Genomic DNA, 25,625 nt, shown 5'->3' with positions numbered 1-25,625 from the left:
TTCTGCACACCCATCAGATTTTAGTCTATGCCACGTTGAACACTAGCCAAATGTCCTATATCCCAGCCTTCCTACAGTATCACAGTGCCATTAAACATGCATGTACAGTGGCACTAGACTTCCCTCTAGGTTGTAAAGCTAGAGCCACACAAAGCCAAGTCCACCTGCAGTGAACAGACAGGTACGTGCACGGACCTTGGCAGCACATCACCACTGGATTTAGGTACTCTACGTCTAAAGGGCACTCGCCATTTAACATTCGTCGGACACTGTACAGGTGTACCAGCACCAATGGTGGCTGGGATATGCCACAATTTCATCACTTGTCTACAAGATGGACAGTTATTTACTGTGCATGGAATCGTTGTCTTGGCGCTCTGCTTTCCGTTTTTTTTTTTTTTTTCTTCCCCCATCCTCACACTATCACAAATATTTTATCAAGGTATAACGAGCATCACTCCACATGTTGTACTGCTACTAGCTAGTTACTCCCCATTTAAAATTTGAGAAACCCTGTGTGCTTGTTAACACAACTGCCATCGAGTTACCCACCCAATGGCATCGTTATGAGCGCACAAGCATGAAATATCTCGGAGCCTCCGGGAAAAGGCAGACGAATGAAAAACACCTACTTCTTTCGAAGTTCACATTTTTTATTCAATCTTCTCAACAAGAGCGTGCTCAGTCGAATCACTTTAGAAGGGATGTCATTTACAAGAAGAAATAAAAAGTCACTGTACAAAAGAGAGGTGGGACATCTCTCGGGAGAAGCGTCGCATCCATCACGATTTCCCTTGCACCACTGCAAGCTTCGTTGCACGCTCAGAAGGGGGGAGGGGGTGCCCCTTCAAGACAAATCCCGTTCCTCACAGGAAGAGACCTGGCAATAGTCTATTTACAAAATCACGCCACACCAAGCGACGAAGCTTGGCGCCAAAGCAATGCGCCAGTGGGCGAAGTTCACAGAACTGTGGCCTCATCACCTGCACAATGACACTGTTCTCCCTGTCTGCGGTGGTTTCCTCAGAGAGAGCGAGACGAGGAAAAAAAAAAAAGAGGAAAACACTGACAAAACGTGGCTCAGTCGATGCTGAACTGCATTTGAGTAAACTAGCAAGTGCACAATTAATTTCAAGACAACAGCACCCTCGTGCAAAAGAAGTACGTCCAACACACCTAAAAATTACCAAATTCACGTCGAGACGAGTTAAGAGCTGTACCGACACCCACTCGGGGCCTAGGCGACGCGCCAAAGGGCCTGCCGCAAAACAGATTCATTTCTCGCCTTTTTCTTTGAACTTCAAACTAGCAGAACGTGGCAGTAGCAAAACTTGCATACCTGTGCAGTACTTGCATCACACAATATTTCCAATCTGCCTCGCCAAGGGTTGCAATTCAAGAAATATTCCCCATGCCCGCAATAACCCTTCGCGTGGTAGCTACCTGCAGGACAATGCAATGAAGACACAAGAAAAAATAAAAATAAATGTGAAACGGATGAACATGGCACATTGTAGCGCATGAAAGACAAGAGAGAGACTCGCAAAGCTGGGCCGATGTCACACAAGGCAGCACGAGCATTGCAGTCGTCAAGGCAGCCGACGCTGGGGTACGAGCGAGACAAGGGAATAAATTCGTTTCGGCCGAGCCATGGAGCGGCATGTGCACGCGGCAAGCACTTCACCCCCGACGAACAGTCACAAAGATCCATCACGCCGAAAGGCCTCGACGTACTGCTGTCCTTCATGCGGGTAAATCTCTCTCACGGCGGCAGTCACACAATGACAGGCTCGCACTTTCAGCGCACTAGCAGGGACAGTAAGGGGGGCAGGCCGCCGCAGCTGTCCCAAAGTCACGACTAAAAAACGGGGAGGCATGAGCTCCCTGTTGGCTATTCTCACAGGGGTGAGCAGTAAATAAGAAACTCTTACCACCATCGGACAGTATTTGGAAAGAAGGCAAAGAAAGCAGGTGGAAGGGGGGGAGGGGGAGGGCAGAGTCTCTCTCCGGGAACACAGTCCACAAGTAAAGAAAAGGGGGGCAGGCAAAACTGGCAGAAGCAAGGAAACGCATCGAAGTGGTGCCTCGTCAGTTGCTGTCGGATTCTGTGTCGGATGAAGATGACGAAGAGCTCCAGCCATTGCCCAGCGGGGCCACCATGTTGGTGAAGGCCTGGCCGCACGCACGGCGCGGGCTCCAGAGGGCAGCACGGTCGGGCAGAGCTGCTGCGGTGCGCTGGATGCCATTGCGCTGTGGCTGCTGCTGCTGCTGCTGCTTCTCCTGGCGCTGCGTGGGAGAGACACACTTCTATTGCAGCAAAGGTCGGCGTAAGATAAACACAAAGGTAACAATACGGCGGCACTCTCTGCAACAATTTCGGGCCTAAATTCATCCAAAAGAACGTTCGTGAAAATGCATTAGCTCTATGTGAGCCCTGACGGTGCATTTATGAAGTCTGGAATACAGTCGAACCAGACTATATCGAACCCATTTACATCGAATTATTCCATATATAGAACAATTTCTGGACACGGTATAGTTATAATGAGTATATATAGCAAAAATTACGCTTACATCGAACAAGACTAGTAGCGACCCCCGATATATCGAACGTCAAGCAGCGGGAAGTGCCCCCGGAAGTTGGCTTTCCCTCGCGGTGACGGGAAAACTCGGCGGCACGGCTCCATCCAACCGCTCTCCCTATGTGACCGCGCTACCTCAGAGCCGCCGATACCCCCCTACAATGATGCTGGCCCGCCCACCCGCAGCGCTTGCTCAGACAGCCAATCAGAGGCTCTTGTGCCCTCGTCGTACAAGATGGCGAAAGTGCGAGTTATCTCGCTGCTTATCTGATTCATTGTGTGCGCCTTCTCCCGCAGTGTTGCCGTGATGAAGCGGCAGAATTCGCCTTTCGTCGTGAAGCTCGAAATCATAAATCGGGTCGAACGCGGTGACATGTCGGATGTCCCCGCAACGTACAAGATTTCGAGGTGCACTCTCGGCACGATCTTGAAGGGGGAAATTAGGACTAAAGCGGCCTAACTCGCCACCCGATGCCCGTAGTGCCCGTGGCGCCCGACGCGTACGCACGGCCGTGTACGAGTGGTTCATCCAAAATAGCTTCAGCCGTACCGACTTCCGCGTGCTCGGTGATGACTGTAAATTCTGATTAATGCGACGAAGCCGTTGCCGTTGTTGCCGAAGTTTGGAGCGAGCTGTCAGAATTTCCGGAAGCTGTTGACGAATCAACGGTGGACGAGTTTGTGATGGGTGTCGCGACCACGGGAGAGCCCGGAAACGAAGACTACATTGCCGACATCGTGCCGAGCACAAGTAAAAATGGGCACAATGAGGAAAGCAACGACCGTCTTTGGCCCACATCCTCCGCAGTGATTGGTGCGTTCGCACTCGTCCGGTGCTTGTGCGCGAATGCGGAATGTTGCGGCCTCAGCTGCTCCGACTCCTTAAACAAAGTGGAAAAGTGTGTGCCTCGCACGCAGCGAAATTGCCCAAGCAGAAGAAAATGCAGGACTATTAATTTCGTACGAAACTAAGCTAGCTTCATCAATAAAGTGATTTTATAAATGGTATGTGCTTTTATGACATCCAATTATTTAGCAGGCTTATATCGAATTATGCTCTATATCGAACTGATAGGCGTTTTTTGGCGAGTTCGATATAGCCGGGTTCGACTGTACCCATCAAGTCCATATTTTTGGAGTCGAAAAATCCATCGAAGACTGCACGAGCCTTGTCAACAGGAACCAGAACATTGCTCTTGCTTGCTGATCGAAGGGGCAAAATTAACATGCAATCACACAGGCAGAGTCAGAATTATTGAGCAGCGAGCTGCGAGGAGTGAGAAATTTTGGTCATCCTTATGCATTGCACCAATGGGGCACATGACATAATTAGTACTACATAGTGCGCATCACAGGTCCGAACGTCGTTTATCACTGAATGAGCAGAGTGGCACATTTCTGCGACAAGTGGTTGCAGCGCACCCTTTGTACGAGCAACCAAGACACAGTACATCACATGACACAGGAAGTGCCAAGCTGCACAAATAACACGGGACTTGGCCTAGCCTTACACGCAGCAGTTATCCCGTAGAAGGCATCGCAGAAATAAAACGAGTGTTCCGCTAAACACACAGTGAGACTTGTATATCATCACACTAAATGCATGGCTTTTGCAGTGTTACGTGCTATGTACGAAACGCAGCACAGAGTCCCAATCGCCCTCGTATGACAACCACTGCACAATAGGCATGTACACACTCCAGGCCCGAATTTATTCTCGGACAATCACTTTCCCAGACAATTCCACTCTCCCGAGATTCTACGTTGAAAAGCATAAGAGCACAAGGGTCGGGCAAATGCCAGAAAGAAGCTCGACAGCGCCCGTGGGCCGAGTCTCGCGAAATCTCGTGAAAGTGCAGCCATCGTCGAAAGCGATTGGCCAAGAACGCCGGCCCCAGGCTGGAGGAGCTAAAACAACGGTGCTGCAAAACATGCAGAGTGCGCTTCCGCAGCGTTGCCGGTTAAGTAGGCAATGGAGCACGGAGTCACGCGTGACAACTGCTGCACGCTTCTCCGACACGCAGCCTGTACCCACCATCTTGGTCAGGTACTGGAACTCCCGGAGCTCGTCCTCGGTGAGCGGTGCATAGGCGTCGTCATCCGAGGCCTCCTCCTTCCAGCCCATCTCCCGCAGCAGCCTGCAAAGGTGCACGCAGAGCACGGCAGCTATGGGACACAATGTTGCCACAGGCCATTAAAAAAGAAAATGGCATATTTCTGCTTATGACATCAGATTTTATCTAAGGAAACAGGCACTTTACACTGAATTTAACCCGAGTGCGGCGAGTGGCTTGAAAAACCAAACAGCACGCAGGCAATAAAAGAAAAATTTTAATTGCAGTAGAATTCTGTTACTTTGACTCGGATTATTTCGATTTTTCGGTTAATTCGACATCGGCCAAGGTCCCGGCAAGTGCCCAAACTTTAGTTATTTCGACCCTAAAATTGGCCTTTGTGCATAATTTGAACTTGACCAGTCAGTACACGTGCATCTGACCCGTATGGTGACCAAAACAGCGACTTCCTTTAGTGGCAGTGTCCATCTCAGCAGAGCTCATGGGACAGTGGATGCGTTGAACACCCGTCTCTCTCCCATCAAGAACATCTATTTTAGGATTTCCCTAGGAAGATTTTCAAGCTATAGCCGTAGTTGAAAACGTCTGATTATGGTGTTTACCCTATTCTATCAAGCACCCTTTTGTGTAATAAAAAATAAAATTGGACCGATAATCGCTTGCACAATGCAATCTAACGCGATACCAAAACCCCCTTTGTGGCACACGTGTGCCTTACCACTTAACACGGATGTATGGTGACGAAGCTCATTTTAATAACCTTCCCAAGCGACACGAGACACATATTGTCGTTTTCCTATTGCGTAGTGATTAAAATCGCCCCCGGAAACCCAAATGACACCTAGCTGGTGGGAAACGCTGGAATACAACACCATCAGAACAAAACATGACACTTGCTTCAGGCCACCTGAAACACGGAAAGGTGGCACATTTGGGTTATTGCGCATAAAGGTGTGCAGTACACCCAATGGCACTAATCTCCATGCACTGAAAAACGGATAGGTGAAGGTGCTTATCACAATAGGGTTGGTTGCTACAGCTTTGCGTGCGACGAACCGGGAGCAGATTTGCTGGTACCGGAATGGGAAATGGTGCACGCCGGCATTTTAAGGTGAGATGGGCAGGCATGTATTGCAGAAAAGCTACTCCGGTAGGCGGCGACTGCATTAGATCATGCGTGCCTCGTGTCTTCTCCTGCTTGCATGGATCTAGAGGCCGGAAAATGTATCATACGACTACAGTATGGCGATGTACTGAATGTTAGGAGCTGAAAGATCGTTTTCCGGAAACATATGAACCTGTAAAGAAGAAGCATAACTTCTTGTGTTCCCAAACGCAAATGTTGACACTGGGAAATAGTACGTAACGGAATTGTACCAATGAGGTTGTAATGTATATTAATATATTTCACATGGTCCGTTGGGCAAGGCCTATAATACTGCAAAATGTGCTAGCCCTGTGAAATTCATTATGATGATTCCTGTACAGGCACCTCAGGGCAAGACAGAGCCCTTTTCTTAAATTTGTTAGTACCCCGGCATTGAATTTAGTGTTGTTCATCAGACTTGCAATTGTCAAATTTTAGATGTTTAACACAAACTCCTAACCAAATGTAGTGGAAAAAAAAAGCAGGCTTCCCTTGCCCACAAAAATTTATTCACGTACAGAATAAAAGAAACCTGAGAGAGATCTGATAAGCAGTTCCCAAGATATTGCTGGTGCGAACAGCCACGTAAAGCAAAAAAAATTCATTTTGAGTAAACGGCCTTTGAAGTTGTGTGCATATTTCTAGGCCTACAATTGCCTTAAAGACTAGCTAGAGGTGTGTTTGCACACTTTTTTCCTCTGCTGAGTCTTCTCCTGGCTTTGTTTCCTTGCCTGGTCCATGCGTAGGCTGCAATCGCCGAGTTTGATGTGCATAAGACACCAGGCACACTTGCAACGACACACTTTTGTACTGATGGTGCCTAGATATGTCCCTGGCAGCATCGACCCGATTGTTATCTTGTACTGAGACAACAGAAGCCAAATCGCTAGAAGAGTCGACATAATCGTTATTGGTGGCCTGCACTGCCATGTCGACAAACTTCATGGAACATACCGTATAATGCGGAATATAGGTCGAGGCGGAATATAGGTCGACCCCCTTACATTGAAGCAAAGAAGTCAACATAAATATTATAAGGCACAAACGTTTTATTTAGTGGTGCCGCCAGACTCGTCACCTGCTCATTCGTTTGAGCTGTCTGAACTCTCGTCCGAAGACGACTGCTTTTCACTGGCTGCGTCCCACAACATGTCATCCTCGGTGCCGTCCAAAGAGTTGCTAATGCAACACTTCTTGAATGCCCGCACCACCCGCACCACCATATCGTCGGGCAGCGAGCGCCAAGCCTGCGACACCCATGTGGCCACAGTGGCAAGAGGCGGCCTGCGCAGCCGGCCGGTTGGGGTCGTCGGGTTGTCGCCGGCCATCCACTGATTATATTGTTCACGGACGCGGTCTTTAAAGGGCTTGTTGAGCACGACGTCCAGTGGCTGAAGTGTTGACGTCATGCCTCCCGGAATGACGGCAAGTTCCGTCCTCCCGTCGCGGAGTGCCTGCTTCACACCTGCGGTCAAGTGCCCGCGAAAGGCATCCAAGACGAGCATGTTCGGACACCGCAGGAGTGCGCCGGGTCGCCGATTCCAGACGGTCTTAATCCAATTGAGCATAAGGGCCTCGTCCATATAGCCCTTTACATTCACGCGAACGACATCCCGCGGGAAAGCCTCTTTCGGCAGCGTCTTCCTTTTGAATATTATGTATGGGGGCAGCTTTCTGCCGTCTGCAGTACATGCGAGCATCACCGTGAAGCGCGAATGCTCATTCCCCGTAGAAAGAAGCTTGACTTCTTTTGCGCTGCGTTCGCACACTGTGGTGGGCGACGGCATGTCGAACCACACCGGCGTTTCATCACCGTTGCCGATCTGTCCCAACATGTAACCATGCTGGTGCCGGAGACGGATAACATAGCGCTGGAATTCAACCAGCTTGTCCTCGTATGCCTCTGGCAGCTTCTGGCAGATTGATGTGCGCCGTCGAAGTGCGAATCCCTTGCGTCGCATGAAGCGACGAACCCAATAAATGGAGCGCTTGAATTGTTCCTTAGCCAGTCCAGATTCTCGGGCGTTCTCAATAGCTTTGATGCGGATGAGTTCTGCTGTCACTGGCAAAGATATGGCACGATGCTCGCGGACGAAATCCGCCACCGTCTTCGAGCTCCGGGTGCACCGCGCCATAGAATAAAGAACCGTGCGGCGCCCGCGAGTTGGGCCGCTTCGGTCACCAAGGAGGCCATAATGATGCGGATGCCGAAAGGTCTGCGCTCCTACACGTTGCCAGACGACTATTCATGTTGTGCCAAGGGTTGGTATATAAGTCGAGGGGTGAACTTTTAGTAATATCTTTTGGAAAAAACCTCGACCTATATTCCGCACTATACGGTACACGATGTTCATAAAACGCTTTATCGCACACTAAACCACTCATCGAATGCACGTAGCTTCGTTCCGCGCATAGTGTTCGCCCAGGCAAAAATCAGGCAGCCTACATGAAACTGTTCAAGTAGAAGTAACGGCAAGCTATTGCAGAGCTAGCGAAAAGTGGAGTGGAGTAAACAAAGACAGGCAGCAATGAAGCAAGCAAGCAGCCACGGCAGACGACGCATGGGGCGACTGTCAGGGGAGACCACCGTGCCATCGTGTACAGCAGCCACGAGCAGTCACGCATTCCCCCACTTGCGATTACTTTGTCCAATTGAAGCTTTGCAACCGAGATGCGGGAAACGCTTCCACAAGCCCTCCATCACAAGTGAATTGCTCTTTAGCCACGCCTCCGTCGCTGCCACTAAGGGTGTAAAAACGAATGCGCAAGAATTCAAAAATAAAACAAAACCAAGACAGCACCTGTTGGTTAGGTGGGAGCGGCGTTTGCTCCAAGTTCGCAATGTGCCAGCACTATTTTGCCACTGCCGCTGCTCATTCAATATATTTGATTTGAAGGAGCTTCATGATGGATTAGGTGCTGATAATTACACAAAAACGTAGTTTATGACATGTGTAGTCCATATACAGTGGAACCCGTTGATATATTCCTCGTTGTTGGATTTTCCTGGCTGCTACGTCGCGCTTTTGCAGTCCCGACCTAAATGCCATTGACTACAATGTATTACGTTCCCCTATGAGACATCAACAGCATGCAACACTCCCGCATCTTCTGTTGTATTTCAATGCGGCAGTCACATGAGTTTAGCAGTGCAGCCAGCCGGCTAGTCAGCAACGAGCGACCGAAACTTTCAATAAGCAGCCAAAGTTGCACAAGCGAGGCACTGCATAAGCGTATCGGAAAAAGAAGTGCACAGTGCAACTGGCTATGCATACTTCATGTGGATCGGTAAAAATCAGATTATGCATTACACGATCGCCGGTTCTCTTTCATCAGCTTCGCCACAATAAAGCTGTGTTATGAGGTGAAGCAGTGTTATGCAGTGGATCTGTTAGGCTCTTGATGTGCTTCACCTCATCATCATCAGCAGCAGCAACCTGGCTACGCCAGGCTACTGCTGATGATGATGATGCGGTGAAGCACATCAAGAGCCGAACAGAGTGCCAGCCTGCTGCTGATGATGATGCGGTGAAGCACATCAAGAGCCAAACAGATCCACAGCCACGGAACATTGTATGTGTATGTAGGCCTAATAACTGTACTGACACCACTCAGAGCTGTTTCTGACGTTGCTGTGGCAATTTGCAGCATTCCTCATTGTAATGCTTTCCTGGCTTTATTTTTTACACAGTCCCTTGAAAAACGTAAAGGGGTTCTACTGCAAGGGGTTTTTCAAAAATCAGAAGTTTCTCATAATTTTTTGGCTTTGAAAGGCCGTGTACCCCTTTAAATGCAGTATCACACGAGAACATACTAGCCCAGTAGCCCAGAAGAACAGTAGCCCAGTAACAAGCAAGAAATGTAGCTGCTGCGCAAGAGTAGAACTCCGTGCCTATGTGCTGTCACAAAGTTGTGTTGCGATCAAGTTTTGCTAAGCCAAATCCCAAATGACTGCTCTGGTGAACTGGCACAAGTCCGTCAGCAAAAAGCAAGGGAGCCTGGCATAAGGTGTTTTCTCTCGCACCCGATTCACTCGCCTCCAATGACAAAATGTCTCTCACTCTCTCGCTGTTATGCATGCGTAGCGTATCCAGCAATGAACTGTCATTCAGTAATTGGTATTTTGTACTGCCCTCATATCTGTGTCGCTTCTTAAACTGTTTGTTAAGGAGCTTGTGGCCAGCTGGCCAGAACTTTCTGCCTTTTCTGCGAAGTGATACTCACCTCTGCTCTGCCTCCAGCGAGCTAGACAGTGGCGGATGTTCGGGCGTCTCGAGTGACAGCTTTCCCACGTCGCACGTTGAAGGCTCCAAGTCGCCGCCCTCGTCGTCCCTCGGGCCGTTGTCCTCCTGCGCAGAATCGGCATCAGTATTAGGTTCACAGCAGAAAAGAGCATGCAAATAAACATGCAGATGAAGGCCCGAGAGCACTAGGCAGTAAGGGGGACCTCCTGTCAAAGGTTACAAATAGGGTAAATGCTAAAAGAGCACATTCTTCACCTCTCCTGCATGGGATCTCGCATTCATCTGAAGAGCGGCTTCAACGCTAGAAGAGCGGCTTCAGCTACAAGCCTTAGAGTTTCCTTCGGCATTCTGCGAGCATTCTGCAAGCAACCTCGGGCTACGTAGTAGGTGCAGAGGCACGTCACCCTCCATTTCCTATTATGAGGACGGCTGAAAACCCACCGACACTTCTTTGACGTTTCTGTGCAGCACAAAAGGCACCCACTGGCAACCGGACTTGTTGGGACAGACAGGGGGCTTGCATCAACACGGTGATGAAGGTGCAAAAAAAACGCCTGCCACCACACGAGTTTTGGATCTCTGATGTCTTCTACCCTCCGTGGTGACTCGTCGCCCCGAAAATCAAACTGCCAGAGTACAATGTTGCCATCCCTCCCTCCCCTCCTCCAAGGGTCTTTTACGCAACGAGAGACGGCGCACGACATTGAGCCACGATCGTCGACTTCCCTCACACTCTTTCACTCACACCTAAACCATGCAGGGCTCGGCGATGACGACGATGGCAAAAATGTGCCTGGAGCATCCATATGACCGCTGTCGCAATGAAAGTCGGAGACACAGTACGATTCGGCGGGCGACAAGGCGTCGGACACAATCGCACCCGCTGAACGCCATATCAGATGCCGAATCGTACCGTATGTCTCCTGCTTCACTGCAGCAAGTTCAGGGTGCGATCATTATGCGAGAAACATTTTAAAAAAACACACTTCTTGGTTGAAAAAACGGGGGCTGCGTTCATTACGCAAGGGTGTTCATTATGCGAGTAAATACAGTATATTGAAGCTCGTCTGTATAACGAAATTTCACTGCCGCCACAAAGGAATACTGAGAGAACGTACAATTGCTATTACAAATAAGTGTCTGAAAAAGAGGGGGGAGGGGGAGGAAGCAGTTACCTCGGCGTGACCGTTGGTACGGTCGTGCAGGTCCATGGTGTCACCACCTGCCCCCTTGGCCGCCGCTGGCTCATCGTCCTTGCCATCAGCAGAGCGCAGTGCTTTGAGGAAGTCGCCCTTGTTGCCCTTGGTCTTGGGGTGCTTCACCAGGATCTCCATAGCATGCGCCAGCTGGCCCTTCTGCACATCCAACATCGTCAGCCCATTTTTACGTCCACTGCAGGACGAATTACCCCCGTCTTGCGCTAGCCGATTCCAACTCACGCCTGCAATTTCCCAATTTCGTCACCCCCCCTAATTGCCTGCCGTGGTCGACTGTGCTGCCCTTCCCTTGGCACCCATTCTGTAACTTTAATGGCCCACTGCGTGTCTGCCCCTACGCGTTACATGGCCTGCCGAGTTCTATTTTCTTTTCTCTTAGTTTCAGCTAGAATATCGGCTATCTCCATTTGCTCTCTGATCCACACTGCTCACTTCCTGTCTCTTAACATTACAATGCCTAACATTTTTCACTTTACCACTGTTACATTCATACACACACCCCCAATGCTCAAAGCAGCTGCCTTTCTAATAGAATGCACTTGCCAATCCATGAACATTAGAATGCATAATATTCTGCGGATACCAGAGGAAAAAGAGAGGGGTAAAAATGGTATAGCACACATTTTCTTCAAGCATTCCCTGAGCAAACAAACCCCTTTCAGATACATACACACATCAATAACAATTAACCCGTAGACGCCATTTTTAGATCACAGGAACCTGTTCAGCAACCATGGTGTCGTCATTTTCACCTCGTTCAGGGACATCTGTAGAACCTTGCTTGAAGCGAACACAGTCAACGACCGATTTTTCGGACCCTCTAGGGAACGTAAAAACGTCCGAAAATTCAGGCAGTCAGAAAAAATGAATGCATGCAAAAAAAGCACCTTTTTTTTTTTTTTTTTTTTCTCGGATCTAAAGGTAAAGGGCGAAGCAACAGGCTTCCAAAACCTTGCCACAGCATCAGTGAAGTGGCTATAAAAAATAGGCGTTCAAAAACTGTATGCAGCCGACTGCCGGTTTATTATGTACATGTGCATCGTCGGGCAGCCGGTGTTATTGCTGTAGTGTCTTGGAGAACTTGTTGATTGTTGGTTGGACGGCGTTCTGGTTGAATGCGATCATATTCGGCTCGATCTGAGCAAGGTTCATGTCAGCACTGTACACCGATGAAAGAGTCAACAGTGCTCGCGTCAACTCGGCGCTTGTAGGCGACGCAGGCATTGGCTCCTCATTTTCAACATCGAAGTCTTATGAATCCCCCACAACCTGACGGACTATTTCCTCGTCAGTCAGTTCTGTGCAGAAGGCGAGCTCGTTGTCAGCGTCAACAAACTATTCAAAAGTTATTTCCGTGGGTATGGAAACTCCAGAGTGGAGGTCGTTGATCACGTCGTCCGACGGTATACTACTGCTTTTCACGCTTCAATGCCATCGGCGAGGACGATAAAGACAGAGTGGGGGCCATCGAAGGCAAGCAAAATCCTCAAGTAGCGAACAGCGGAGTTCGCTGACGAGCGCCGAAGCACCTAGGCCTAGCGTCGCAGAGCACACTTGACACAACAGCACAACCACACACCACGCTAGCCAAAACGTGGCCTGCGCAAACAAACGAAATGACGCCGCTCCGGAAACTTCGCCGGAGGCGGAAGTGCAGTGATGAACATAGCCAGCGTGGCCAGACCAAATCGGTGTGTGATGGCTAGATTCGGCTAGTTGTGGTTCAAAGCGGTGATATGCTTCGGCTGCAAGTTGATTTCTTTCGCAAGGGCGCTGCGCGAGGAGCCAAAGGACCTTCCGTCGCGTCAAAAAGTCCGGAAAATTGGACAGCGGAGGGTTAGAGCATCCAAAACTTCAGATGTCCTTATACATTGATTCTGTGGGGCTCGTGGCAGTGCCGCGAAGACGTCCGAAATATCAGGCATGTCCGAAAATTTAGGCGTCCGAAAATTCAGTCGTTGACTGTACCCCTCTTTGCGTCCTTTCACATTCGGAAGAATAACAACAAAACTTTCTAAAGGCCAATGGGCAAAACGTTTTCGCGACAACTTCCATTCTTCGTAAATACTGATGCAACTTTGGTAAAATTGTAGAACCATACCAAATTAGTAAACTTTTATGAAAAATTCAGAACAGCTGCAGGTTACAAAAATATGAAAGCACCCGCCAGCTCGTACTTCCTGTCGAGCCAACACAAATGCCCAAGCTACACCAAGGAACTAGAGCTGCTGTAACCTACAGAGACCAGAAGGCATCTCAAGGGCATAATCACTTTGCAAGTTGGTTCTCTTCATTGATTGGTATGTCACGAACACACAAAAAAAAACACTTCTTTTGTTTTATACCCCAGTAACTGTGTTAACACCAACATAACGGGACCTTTCTGGCTTTTTTTTTCCCCCCGAAATTTCCAGCCTCAAAACGCACCTGGTTATCGGGTCCGTGACGTGAATATATATATACAGTCTAGCCCGGTTATAAAGAAGCCACTTATAGCGAAATAGCGGTTATAACGAAGGGATTTCAATTTCCCACTCCCATTTTTACATTTTCAATACATTTTGGGTCCGGTTTTAACGAAGTAAATAAGAGCGCGTTAGCAGATATAACGAAGAGATTTAATACCAACCGAAAAATAATCTGTCAATCAACACATTTTTGCGTCCTTGAGGCGATTTTTTCCGCGTATATAAGAGCAAAATTCGGCTGACGGTGTCCTTTCGTGGCGTCGTCTGCTCTCCCGCGGAGCGAAAGGTTGCTTCACTGCATCGCATAGCACGCCGGTCTCGTGTTGCGCCGTCCTTGAACGGCATCATGGCGTAGAGCGGTAGAGCACGCCGCGCAGGGGAAAAATGTAAAAAGAAGAGACGATTTTTTCTTTTTTTTTTTATGACGTCGCGGAGAGCGGCCGTCTTGGCCAGTCGCGGTTTTCTATTTCTCTATTGATGTTCACACTGCCGACAACGTGGCCGGCATGAAGGTGCCTTTGGTAAAGGCGATTTTCTTCGCAAGCGGAGCCTGGAGGGATGTGAAGCACCTGACCATCGGCCACTGCTTCAAGATAGCAGGCTTCTCCCGAAGCAGCAGCACGGAGGCGGCGCCTGCTGGGAACGAAGCTACCGCGATTGACGTCGCTGCAACCGCTGATGCTGCCGCCGTGACGGCCTGCTTGGAGCAGCTTTGGGATTCCACTAGCAACTTGAACCTTGTGCCTGTGGATCTAAGCCACATGGACTTCGTTTTCGCCGACGAAGACCTTGTTGCCACCGAGGACTTCAAGACTGAAGAAGCTGCTGGGAGTGTCATGGAAGAGACCTTGGCGGACAGCGCCTCCGACAGCGAATGCGACGATGCTAGTTGTGCCCCTAAGCCGGTCACTTCCGCAGCGGCCATCGCAGCTGTTGACACGCTACGGATGTACCTCGGGAGTCCGGAGTTCGACCAGATCTTTGGTTCGCAGTTGGATGGTATGGAAGCCGCAATCCTGAAGTCCGCACTCGCGAAACGTGTTCAGGGGACGCTGGACCACTTCTTTCAGCGGCAATAAATCGGTATGCCCATGTTTGCATTTTTTTTTTCATAGTCCACATATTACGAAATAGCGGATATAGCGAAGTGATTTCTGATCCCTGCCGACTTCGTTATAACCGGGCTAGACTGTATATATAGGAATCTCGATGATACGATCACAGCTAATACGAATTTCCGCATGATACAAATTTTTCTGTGGTCCCGGCCGAGCCCCATTACTTTGCAACGTGCTAGAGAACGGTTGTTACGAATAAGTTTTCGACCCGCGTCGGTTGATACGAAAATTACTGAAGTCACTTTGGAAATTCTAAAGTGTGCTTGGCAAAAGCCAGACGCTGCTGCCGTCTGCGCTACAATTCATTCGGTTTGGTGTTCAGCGATATCGCCCGTCACTGCTGCCGCTTTCGTTCTGCTTCCCTGCCTTTGGTACCCGGCGATCTAATCAGTCGCTGTTGGTTCGGTTGGTATCAGTCGCTGTTTCCGTTCTGCCTCCCTTGCTTTCGCATCTGGTGACATGTTCAGTCGCCGCATGCGCATTCGCTCCTTGTTCTTTTGTTGTTTGGTGTTGGAGGAAACCGGCATCCGCTGCCGCTTCCCCGAACCGCTTGGCGCGGAATCACTGGGCCGCTTCGGAGCCATGCGTCTCACTCACTCGACTGTAACGAGACGTCTGGCGAAGGAGCGGCGGTGGGTGCAGCTGCCACCGCCGACGCGCACGCGCGCTCGTTCTACCGCTACTGTGATATCACGGTTGCTATGCGCAGCTGCGCCCTGCACCGGCGCGCCGGTTGCTAAGGAGGGGAGGAGGTTGCGCCGCTGCGCGGAGGAGGGGCCACAGTTGGCACGATTCCAGCGCACGGATGGACGCGACCGCGAGTATGAGCCATTAAAGACTTTTGCCTTAATAAACGCAGCCCCACCGACGGCCACGACAGAGAACAGTGCGCAGTCACGCGATTTCCCCCTTTCTCTTTTGGTGCGGAGCGTGGAACTGGGCGCAGAAGAGTTTGAAGTTTAGTTAGAAGCGGTGGCGCTTTGTTACTTTTGTGCTTTTCCTCCTTTTCCGCGTGCCATAGGACGGAGTAGCTGCTTTGCTTAGGGACGCATTCTTTGTGTTAGACGTGGGCGACGACGAAGGTCAACCACCGGCGGCCGAAACGCTGCACGCGCTCGAAGTTCTGAGGCGTGCTTTGGCCGCGGATGAAATCAGCGACGACACGTGCACGCGTTTTCATGGATTTGAACAAAGTCTGCTAAGTGACCTGACAAAGAAAAAGAAGCAGAAGGACATTAGATACTTTTTCTTCAAGAAATAAATGCTTTTTGCGTACGTGTGCCTGAGTGAGTTCACCTCTGACTAATTTAGCTAGTTTTAGTTGTTTCGATGATACGAGTTTCGGTTAATACAAATATTTTTCGTGACCCCGCGAGATTCGTATCATCGAGGTTCCACTGTATGTGTGTGTGTGTGTGTATATATATATATATATATATATATATTGTAGTGGGTAATATGCATGTGGCGCTGTGCGGACTGCCACCGCTGCGGCGCGAGACACGAGCGCGGGTTGTTGATGCGAAGCACTAGGACTCGTGATCTAGAGCTACCTGCGATCCCTCGAACGAGCTACAATAAACCCCATTTCATTTGGTGGAGCTGCGGGGTAACCTCGAAAACTGGAACTCCGAAGCCGGACGCTACCGACTGCTGCGACCATGCCTGACGAAACCACCCAGGAAGATGCGCCACAGCCTCCGACGATCATCGTTTCCGGTGCATTGCGCCAGCGTGATCCTGCCATCTTTAGCGGCACCGATGATCATGACGTGGAGGATTGGTTGTCATCTTACGAAAGGGTGAGCCAGCATAACAAGTGGGACGACATCACGAAGTTGCACAATGTGCTGTTTTACTTAACCGGCGTCGCGAACCTCTGGTTCCGAAACCACGAACACGATTTCACAACGTGGAGCAGATTCAAGACAAGTTTCACAGAAGTGTTCGGGCGCCCCGCTGTGCGCAAGCTTCGCGCAGAACAACGCTTACGGGGGCGCGCGCAACATCACGGTGAAACGTTCACAAGTTACATCGAAGATGTCATTGACCTGTGTAAGCGCGTGAATCCGTCAATGGCGGAACAGGACAAGATCAAACACATTATGAAAGGCATTGATGAGGACGCATTTCAAATGTTGCTAGCGAAGGATCCGCGTACCGTGGCCGAAGTTATCAACTTGTGCCAAAGTTTTGACGAGCTACGGAAACAACGCATCTTAGCTCGGCGCCCACCGCCTACGGAAGATTCGTTAGCAGCATTGGTTAATGGCGACAACCACACACCTTTGCTGACGCAAATAAAAGAATTTGTGCGCGAGGAGGTCGCGCGACAGCTCTAGATTTTGCCGACCACGGAGAAGCCTTCTCAATATTTGGCTCCAGCGATCCGACAGGTAATTCAAGAGCAAGTGACCGAAGCTCTTCCACCTCCGTGTCAGCCGGCTCCTGTGGCCGCGCCTCTGACGTATGCTGAAGCCGCTGCACGGGCGGCTCGTCTGCCGGGATTCTCACCTCCGCCTTCAGCGCCTCTCCAGCCGGTGTTCTCTCATCCGCCCTCGCCTCGCCAGCAGGTCGCTGCCTTTTTCAGCGCACAGCAGCAAGGTACAAATCCTTGGCGCACTCCTGACAACCGCCCAATATGCTATGCTTGCGGTACACCGGGACATGTAGCGCGCTTCTGCCGCCGGCGCTTGCCGGCCTTCGCGGGCACCGCGCGACCACCCAGCTCCGGCTTCCGACCTTTCCGTATGCCTTCACGACCACCACCGGAAATCTACGCTGCTGAGGACATACCAGCACCGCAGTCACAGCTCTACAATACTCGTCGCTCGCCTTCCCCTCATCGGCGCTCACTCTCACCCATGCGTCGTAGGCCCAGTGCCAGTACTACTGAGGCGGAAAACTGATTTCCGCAGTTCCTGAGGCACGAACTGCGTCATCGTCGGAGCATCAAAGTCCTCGTTTTTCCCCCGCTAACGTTATTGAAGTGTCTGTTGATGGCATCAAATGTCTTGCGCTCGTCGATACAGGTGCTGCGGTATCTGTGATTAGTGAGAAACTTTGCCGTGAATTACGGAAAGTGACCATGATGCCTTCGGTATTATTGCTTAGAACAGCCAGTGCACAACAAGTTCAGCCAGTCGCTATGTGCACTGCCAGGGTGTTGATTCGAGACATTTTGTATTCGATTGATTTCTTTGTGCTAACTTGTTGCTCCCACGATGTGATTCTCGGTTGGGATTTTCTGTCGCGCCATCACGCCGTCATTGACTGTGCACGTGCTGAGGTTCAGTTCTCCGTTCTGTGCGATTTGCCATCTGACGACTTTCAAGTTCATGATGTTACCAGGATCTGTGTAGCTTCAGATACTGACCTTCCCCCTCACAGCGCGGTATTTGTCCCTCTTTCATGCGCATCGCTTGCCGAAGCGACGGTCATGTTTTCACCCGCTGCCGTCTTCATTCGCCGCCAGCCTATATTGTTGCCTTTCGCCCTCCTCACGGTTCACCATGGGGCTGCAGAAATACTGATTTCTAACCCAAATTCGTACACTTTGGCTTTGCACTGTGGCGAGACTATTGGTACCATCCAGACTGTGGACGCTGACGTTATTGTGCATTTCCCTGTTCCCGACGAAGTGGATACTGCCAACGTAACAGCACTGGCACCCCATGTGCCATCTAACCGAGTACCACCGGATGTTTTTTCTCGCTCTATTGCCGATGAACTCGAGCCGACACAACGTGAGCGGCTTATTACTCTTTTAAATGATTTTCACGCCTCTTTTGACTGCAACCAAGCATCATTAGGCCGCACAAGTACCGTCTCTCACCACATTGATACGGGACACCACGCACCATTACGCCAGCGCCCGTACCGCGTGTCATCCACCGAGCGTCGTGTCATCGCCGAGCAAGTTGAAGACATGCTTGAACGTGGTGTTATCAAGCCATCCTGCAGCCCTTGGTCGTCTCCCGTAGTACTCATTAAGAAAAAAGATGGCTCGATTCGTTTCTGTGTGGACTATCGTCGCCTCAACAAGATTACACGAAAAGATGTCTATCCTCTACCGCGCATAGATGACGCCCTGGATTGTCTTCATGGTGCCGAATTCTTTTCTTCTTTGGACTTGCGATCGGGCTATTGGCAAGTGCCAGTGGATGAATCCGACCGCTCGAAGACAGCTTTTATTACGCCTGATGGCCTGTATGAGTTTACAGTAATGCCATTCGGCCTCTGCAATGCACCCGCGACATTCGAAAGGATGATGGACAATCTTCTACGAGGCTTCAAATGGAAGACGTGCTTGTGTTATTTAGACGACGTGGTAGTTTTCTCCCCTGATTTCACCACTCACCTCTCTCGTCTACGCCAAGTCCTTACTTGCCTTACCACCGCCGGCCTTCAACTTAACTTGAAAAAGTGCCGCTTCGGAGCCCGCCAGCTGACCATACTTGGCCATGTCGTGTCCAAAGACGGCGTCCTTCCTGACCCTGACAAACTTCGTGCTGTCGCAGAATTTCCGCGGCCGATTACAGTGAAAGAGCTCCGCAGTTTCGTCGGTCTTTGCTCTTATTTTCGCCGCTTTGTGCGCAATTTTGCCTGCATCATCGCTCCCCTGACGAAGCTCCTGGCTGGCTCTGGTGACCTTCGTGACTGGACTCCGGCATGTGACCAAGCCTTCACCACTTTGCGTCGTCGGCTTACCTCACCGCCTGTTCTACGCCACTACGACCCGAGTGCACCCACTGAAGTTCATACCGACGCCAGCGGCGTCGGTCTTGGGGCCGTCCTTGCACAACGGAAGCCTGGCTTTCCAGAATATGTGGTTGCATATGCGAGTCGTGCTCTCACGAAGGCAGAATCCAATTATTCTGTCACGGAAAAAGAATGTTTAGCTATAGTTTGGGCCTTAAACAAATTTCGCCCTTACTTGTATGGCCGTCCGTTCGACGTTGTGACAGACCACCACGCGCTCTGCTGGCTTGCGTCACTGAAAGACCCGTCGGGGCGTCTTGGACGTTGGGCTCTTCGGATCCAAGAATTTGACATTCGCGTCATTTATCGATCCGGGCGCCAACATTCTGATGCAGATGCGCTCTCCCGTGCGCCCATGCGATCCGACGAAAGGCCACCTTCGTCCATAGAGTGCCTGGTTGCTACGCTTGCTGTTACTGACATGCCGTCTGAACAGAGAAAAGATCCGTGGATTCTGTCTCTCATTGACATTTTAAGCAGTCCTTCAACGTCTACATGCCCTCGAGCCATTCGTCGCCAAGCCACCCACTTCGTGCTACGGGACGCCATCTTGTACCGCCGAAACTATCAGCCCGACGGTCGCAAATGGCTGCTAGTCCTCCCTCGCCATTTGCGTTCCGACGTATGCACGTATTTCCATGCAGACCCACAACAAGCTCATGCTGGCGTCCTGAAAACCTACGAGCGGCTCCGCCAGCGGTACTACTGGCGCGGCATGTATTCTTATGTCCGCAAATACATTCGGTCATGTGCAGCCTGTCAGCGACGCAAGACATCTTCTCATCCGACAGGCCCTCTGCAACCTTTACCGTGTCCTGCACGTCCTTTTGATCGGGTTGGCATCGACCTTTATGGGCCTCTTCCGTGCAGTGCTGCCGGAAATCGTTGGATAATTGTCGCAGTAGACCACCTGACAAGATATGCTGAAACTGCTGCACTTGCTTCGGCTGCTGCTCGCGACGTCGCCGCATTCATCTTACGGCATTTCGTCTTACGGCACGGCGCACCGCGAGAACTACTCAGTGACCGAGGCCGTTTCTTCTTATCCGAAGTTATTAATGAGCTACTCGCCGCGTGCCGCACTATTCACCGCACCACTACGGCGTATCACCCACAAACTAACGGTCTAACGGAACGATTCAACCGCACCCTTGGGGACATGCTCACCATGTATGTTGCGTCGGATCATTCAAATTGGGACGATGTCCTCCCTTTTGTGACGTACGCATACAATACCGCCGTTCAGGCTACCACAGGCTTCTCACCATTTTTCCTTCTTTATGGGCGTGAACCATCCACTACCCTCGACACCGTACTACCATATCAACCGGATGCCTCTGAATTCACCCCTCTTTCCGAAGTTGCTCGCCATGCTGAAGAGTGCCGCCAACTGGCTCGCTCGTTCACGTCGGATACCCAAGGAATCCACAAAGATCGCCACTACAACGATCAGCCCACACAGTCCTTCGCCGTGGACTCTCACGTCTGGCTTCGGCTGCCCTTCCAAGCTCCAGGCCTTAGCCCAAAGCTTGCTCCGAAATATCAAGGTCCGTACCGGGTCGTCGCGTGTACTTCGCCTGTAAATTATGTGGTCGAACCGGTGACACCATCTTCGGACAAACGCCGCCGTGGCCGCGAGACTGTTCACGTCAGCCGCCTGAAGCCGTACCACGACCCCCTTATCGTATCATCGCCTTAGGTCGCCAGGATGGCTCCTCTTCGCCCCGGGGGTAGTTGTAGTGGGTAATATGCATGTGGCGCTGTGCGGACTGCCACCGCTGCGGTGCGAGACACGAGCGCGGGTTGTTGATGCGAAGCGCTAGGACTCGTGATCTAGAGCTACCTGCGATCCCTCGAACGAGCTACAATAAACCCCATTTCAATATATATATATATATATATACGTTTTTCCTTTTATGTTCACATTTACACACGGAGGGAGGCAGGCGAGCGTGGCCTCGCGCTCCCCTTATATTTTGGAGGTAATCTGCAGCGGGTACAAAGCCTACGCGAGTCGAGACGGCTTGTGGCTTCGTGTGGCCCAGTGTCCTCGCGCGCTGCGTGTTGGACTTCGTGTACCGTCAAATTTGAAGAACATGTTGAAGGTAGGGGCAGCACAATAACGTTCGCTCGCCCCATTGCTGCCGCTCTTCGTCACGGCACCATTCTGACAGCACATGCCCGCAGTCATCGAATGAGATATGTTCACGTTTGCCTGTGCACGCATGACACCATGCTTACTCACTTTACTTCGTTATAGTTGTCTAATAATTGCTATCACAATGAATGCTCTGCCTTTCGGGCGAAACTGCGACTTCTTGTTTTGCCTAAGATGTGTCCTTAAATTTCTTTTCCCTCTTTCTTTCATTCTACTTTCACTTTTTTGCATTATCATCATCATCATCATCATCATCAGCCTGATTACGCCCACTGCAGGGCAAAGGCCTCTCCCATACTTCTCCAACTACCCCGGTCATGTACTAATTGTGGCCATGTTGACCCTCCAAACTTCCTAATCTCATCTGCCCACCTAACTTTCTGTCGCCCCCTGCTACGCTTCCCTTCCCTCGGAATCCAGTCCGTAACCCTTAATGACCATCGGTTATCTTCCCTCCTCATTACATGTCCTGCCCATGCCCATTTCTTTTTCTTGACTTCAACTAAGATGTCATTAACGCGCGTTTGTTCCCTCACCCAATCTGCTCTTTTCTTATCCCTTAACGTTACACCTATCATTCTTCTTTCCATAGCTCGTTGCGTCGTCCTCAATTTAAGTAGAACCCTTTTCGTAAGCCTCCAGGTTTCTGCCCCGTACGTGAGTACTGGTAAGACACAGCTGTTATACACTTTTCTCTTGAGGGATAATGGCAACCTGCTGTTCATGATCTGCGAATGCCTGCCAAACGCACCCCAGCCCATTCTTATTCTTCTGATTACTTCACTCTCATGATCTGGATCAGCAGTCACTACCTGTCCTAAGTAGATGTATTCTCTTACCACTTCCAGTGCCTCGCTACCTATCGTAAACTGCTGTTCCCTTCCGAGACTGTTAAACATTACTTTAGTTTTCTGCAGATTCATTTTTAGTCCCACCCTTCTGCTCTGCCTCTCCAGATCAGTGAGCATGCATTGCAGTTGGTCCCCTGAGTTACTAAGCAAGGCAATATCATCAGCGAAGCGCAAGTTACTAAGGTATTCTCCATTTACTCTTATCCCCAATTCTTCCCAATCCAGGTCTCTGAATACCTCCTGTAAACACGCTGTGAATAGCATTGGAGAGATCGTATCTCCCTGCCTGACGCCTTTCTTTATTGGGATTTTGTTGCTTTCTTTATGGAGGAGTACAGTGGCTGTGGAGCCGCTATAGATATCTTTCAGTATTTTTACATACGGCTCGTCTACACCCTGATTCCGCAATGCCTCCATGACTGCTGAGGTTTCGACTGAATCAAACGCTTTCTCGTAATCAATGAAAGCTATATATAATGGTTGGTTATATTCCGCACATTTCTCTATCACCTGATTGATAGTGTGAATATGATCTATTGTTGAGTAGCCTTTACGGAATCCTGCCTGGTCCTTTGGTTGACGGAAGTCTAAGGTGTTCCGGATTCTATTTGCAATTACCTTAGTAAATACTTTGTAGGCAACGGACAGTAAGCTGATCGGTCTATAATTTTTCAAGTCTTTGGCGTCGCCTTTCTTATGGATTAGGATTATGTTAGCGTTCTTCCAAGATTCCGGTACGCTCGAGGTCTTGAGGCATTGTGTATACAGGGTGGCCAGTTTTTCTAGAACAATCTGCCCACCATCCTTCAGCAAATCTCCTGTTACCTGATCCTCCCCAGCTGCCTTCCCCCTTTGTATAGCTCCCAAGGCTTTCTTTACTTCTTCCGGCGTTACTTCTGGGATATCGAATTCCTCTAGATTATTCTCTCTTCCATTATCATCGTGGGTGCCACTCGTACTTGTATTATACTCGTATTATACTCGTACTCGTATTATATATTGTTTGTACTACTAATTAAGGGGAATGGCACTATCACGACAGGCACTACCATATCGTCCGCAATAACTTGTACATTTAACATAGTCCCCCTGTTTTTTGCTCCACGTCTGGGTGTCTATATGCATACCATGCTGCTAACATCTTGCATAAGACTGCAGTATTTGTAAGTAAATAAATGAAACAATATTAGAAGAAAAAAAACATTCCAGAAAGTGATGCCCACACCTCACCTTATTTGACGGCAGCAGAGCTTTGTAAAGGGAGTTCTGCGATGCCGACACACTCTTGACGGCTGGCAAAGGGCCAGTCAGGCTGGCGGGGCGGCCCAGCTTGGGGCTGAGGGCACCGGCCGCTGACACGACAGAAGGTGATGCGCCTGCATGAGACCAAATCCTTGCTAAAGCCCTGCAGCTACAACACTCAAAGATAAGTTGGGGGCTTATCTCGCCCCACGCAATAATCGCCATCTGCCTTGCTTTTGCATGCCTTTGCTTTAATGATGTGTGCCCAGTACTTTCTGGCCACGAATGACATGCACATAGTCAGCTAGACGTAGCACCCTTGACCAGAAAGTAGCGAAGCAGTTTTCAAGAAAGAGGATGCATACAAGACTGATGACAATTATTGTTTGGCGACAAGACGCAGCCCAAAGGGCGTAGACATTTTCTTTAGACCGAACGTCCACAGATGCAAACAGGGCGAACAGAATCCATACGGAATATACAGCACATACGGAATCCAGCACAATCGCACCCAACTGCAGAGCTTTCTTGCTTTGGAGGGCAGCACTAGCACATCGTGAGGGAAATGCTGCCGATTTGGCAGAGCTCCATGCACACAATCCAAGCAGCATTGGAACAAAAATGGAGGCTGAGCAGGTGTTTGCTGGACCCCCATAAGTAATTAGGCGAGAGGGGTCTTCTGCTTTTAAATGTGGTAATAGCTTGAGGCTTTAGACACAGCCACCTGATCACACTGTACTGTACTCAAGTTTCGGACACAGTGGGCAAAGGCGCAGAGGTTACGCAAGCAGTGCAGTTGATTGTTACCTGCAACACATTCTACACAATACTAGTACACTACTTCACGTACGAAGTGCGATATGTGAACTTGACAGAATGTTACATCAAATCACTCGACCTTCTTCGCAGCTTAATCCATGCGCTGCAGTCGCTTGCCCATCTTGAAGGCTGTGTCGTCGTCAGGGTTTGACTGGAGCGGGGCGCGCCCTGCCGTGCACCCAGTTTAGTAGCGCTTCCCCGCTTTCGTACTTCACGTGTGCCTTCTTTTTACTGTGACCGGATTCGAAGCGTTCATTGTAACAGTGCGGCAAATTAAAGAACGTTCATTATATCTGCAGGCAGTTTCAATAGGCAGGGTCAGAAAATTGGGGTGAAATGAAATGAAATGAAAACTGAAATGGGGTCGTTATAACTGATAGATCGTTCTATCTGGGATCGTAAGTGGGTTCGAGTGCAGCCCCTCTTGTGTGACCAGTTCAAAGAGCAGATCGAGTGCAGCATGGCTTAGGATGTACTGAATGGGCTCACGTACTGAATGGGCTCAAGCTTTTAGGCAGCACAATCATAGTGCGGGTATGCGTCGGCACTGTCTCTTACCACGAGACCACAACCACGTCAAGTTTCAGTGACATGAATAGTTTCCCCTTTCCCATCTGAAGCCAGGCTGCACTTGGCAGGCATTTTGATCTAGTTGCATTAGCGGGAATAGTAATTAATTATTTGTCAAGATATTGAGGCATTGAGGCTTGATAGCATAATTACTGGGTTGGCAGCTATCCAATAAAGAAACAAAAGCACAGCCACATTAGCTTGGCAACTATGGTGTTGCACTGCTAAGCTAAACAACATGGGTTCAACCTGGGCGGCGGCCGACACATTTTGATGGTGGCAAAATGCAGAATTGCTTGGGTGCTTATTCTTAGGTGTACACTAAAGAACCACAGGTGGTCACGATTAAATGAAGTCCCCCGCTATGGCATGC

General features: G+C 49.9%; 1 protein-coding gene across 2 annotated transcripts in view; it reads right to left on the bottom strand.

Moving 5' to 3' along the window:
• Positions 1–632: 632 nt before the first annotated feature.
• The window catches only part of LOC126517613 (vasculin-like protein 1), an 83,614-nt gene continuing 58,621 nt past the window's right edge, over positions 633–25,625 (bottom strand). For both annotated transcript variants that reach the window (XM_072285437.1, XM_050167401.3), the window contains exons 9-13: positions 23,852–23,997; positions 11,224–11,403; positions 10,029–10,153; positions 4,618–4,720; positions 633–2,286 (exon numbers count right to left, since the gene is read on the bottom strand). In XM_072285437.1, coding sequence (XP_072141538.1) covers positions 2,089–2,286; positions 4,618–4,720; positions 10,029–10,153; positions 11,224–11,403; positions 23,852–23,997 — 752 coding nt within the window. In that variant the 3' untranslated portion in view covers positions 633–2,088. The remainder of the gene's footprint in view (positions 2,287–4,617; positions 4,721–10,028; positions 10,154–11,223; positions 11,404–23,851; positions 23,998–25,625) is intronic.

This window comes from Dermacentor andersoni, chromosome 11 (assembly GCF_023375885.2).
Source record: "Dermacentor andersoni chromosome 11, qqDerAnde1_hic_scaffold, whole genome shotgun sequence".
Classification (NCBI taxonomy): domain Eukaryota; kingdom Metazoa; phylum Arthropoda; class Arachnida; order Ixodida; family Ixodidae; genus Dermacentor; species Dermacentor andersoni.
Note: the sequence above shows the minus strand (reverse complement) of the source record. Positions and strands in the feature narration are given on the sequence as shown.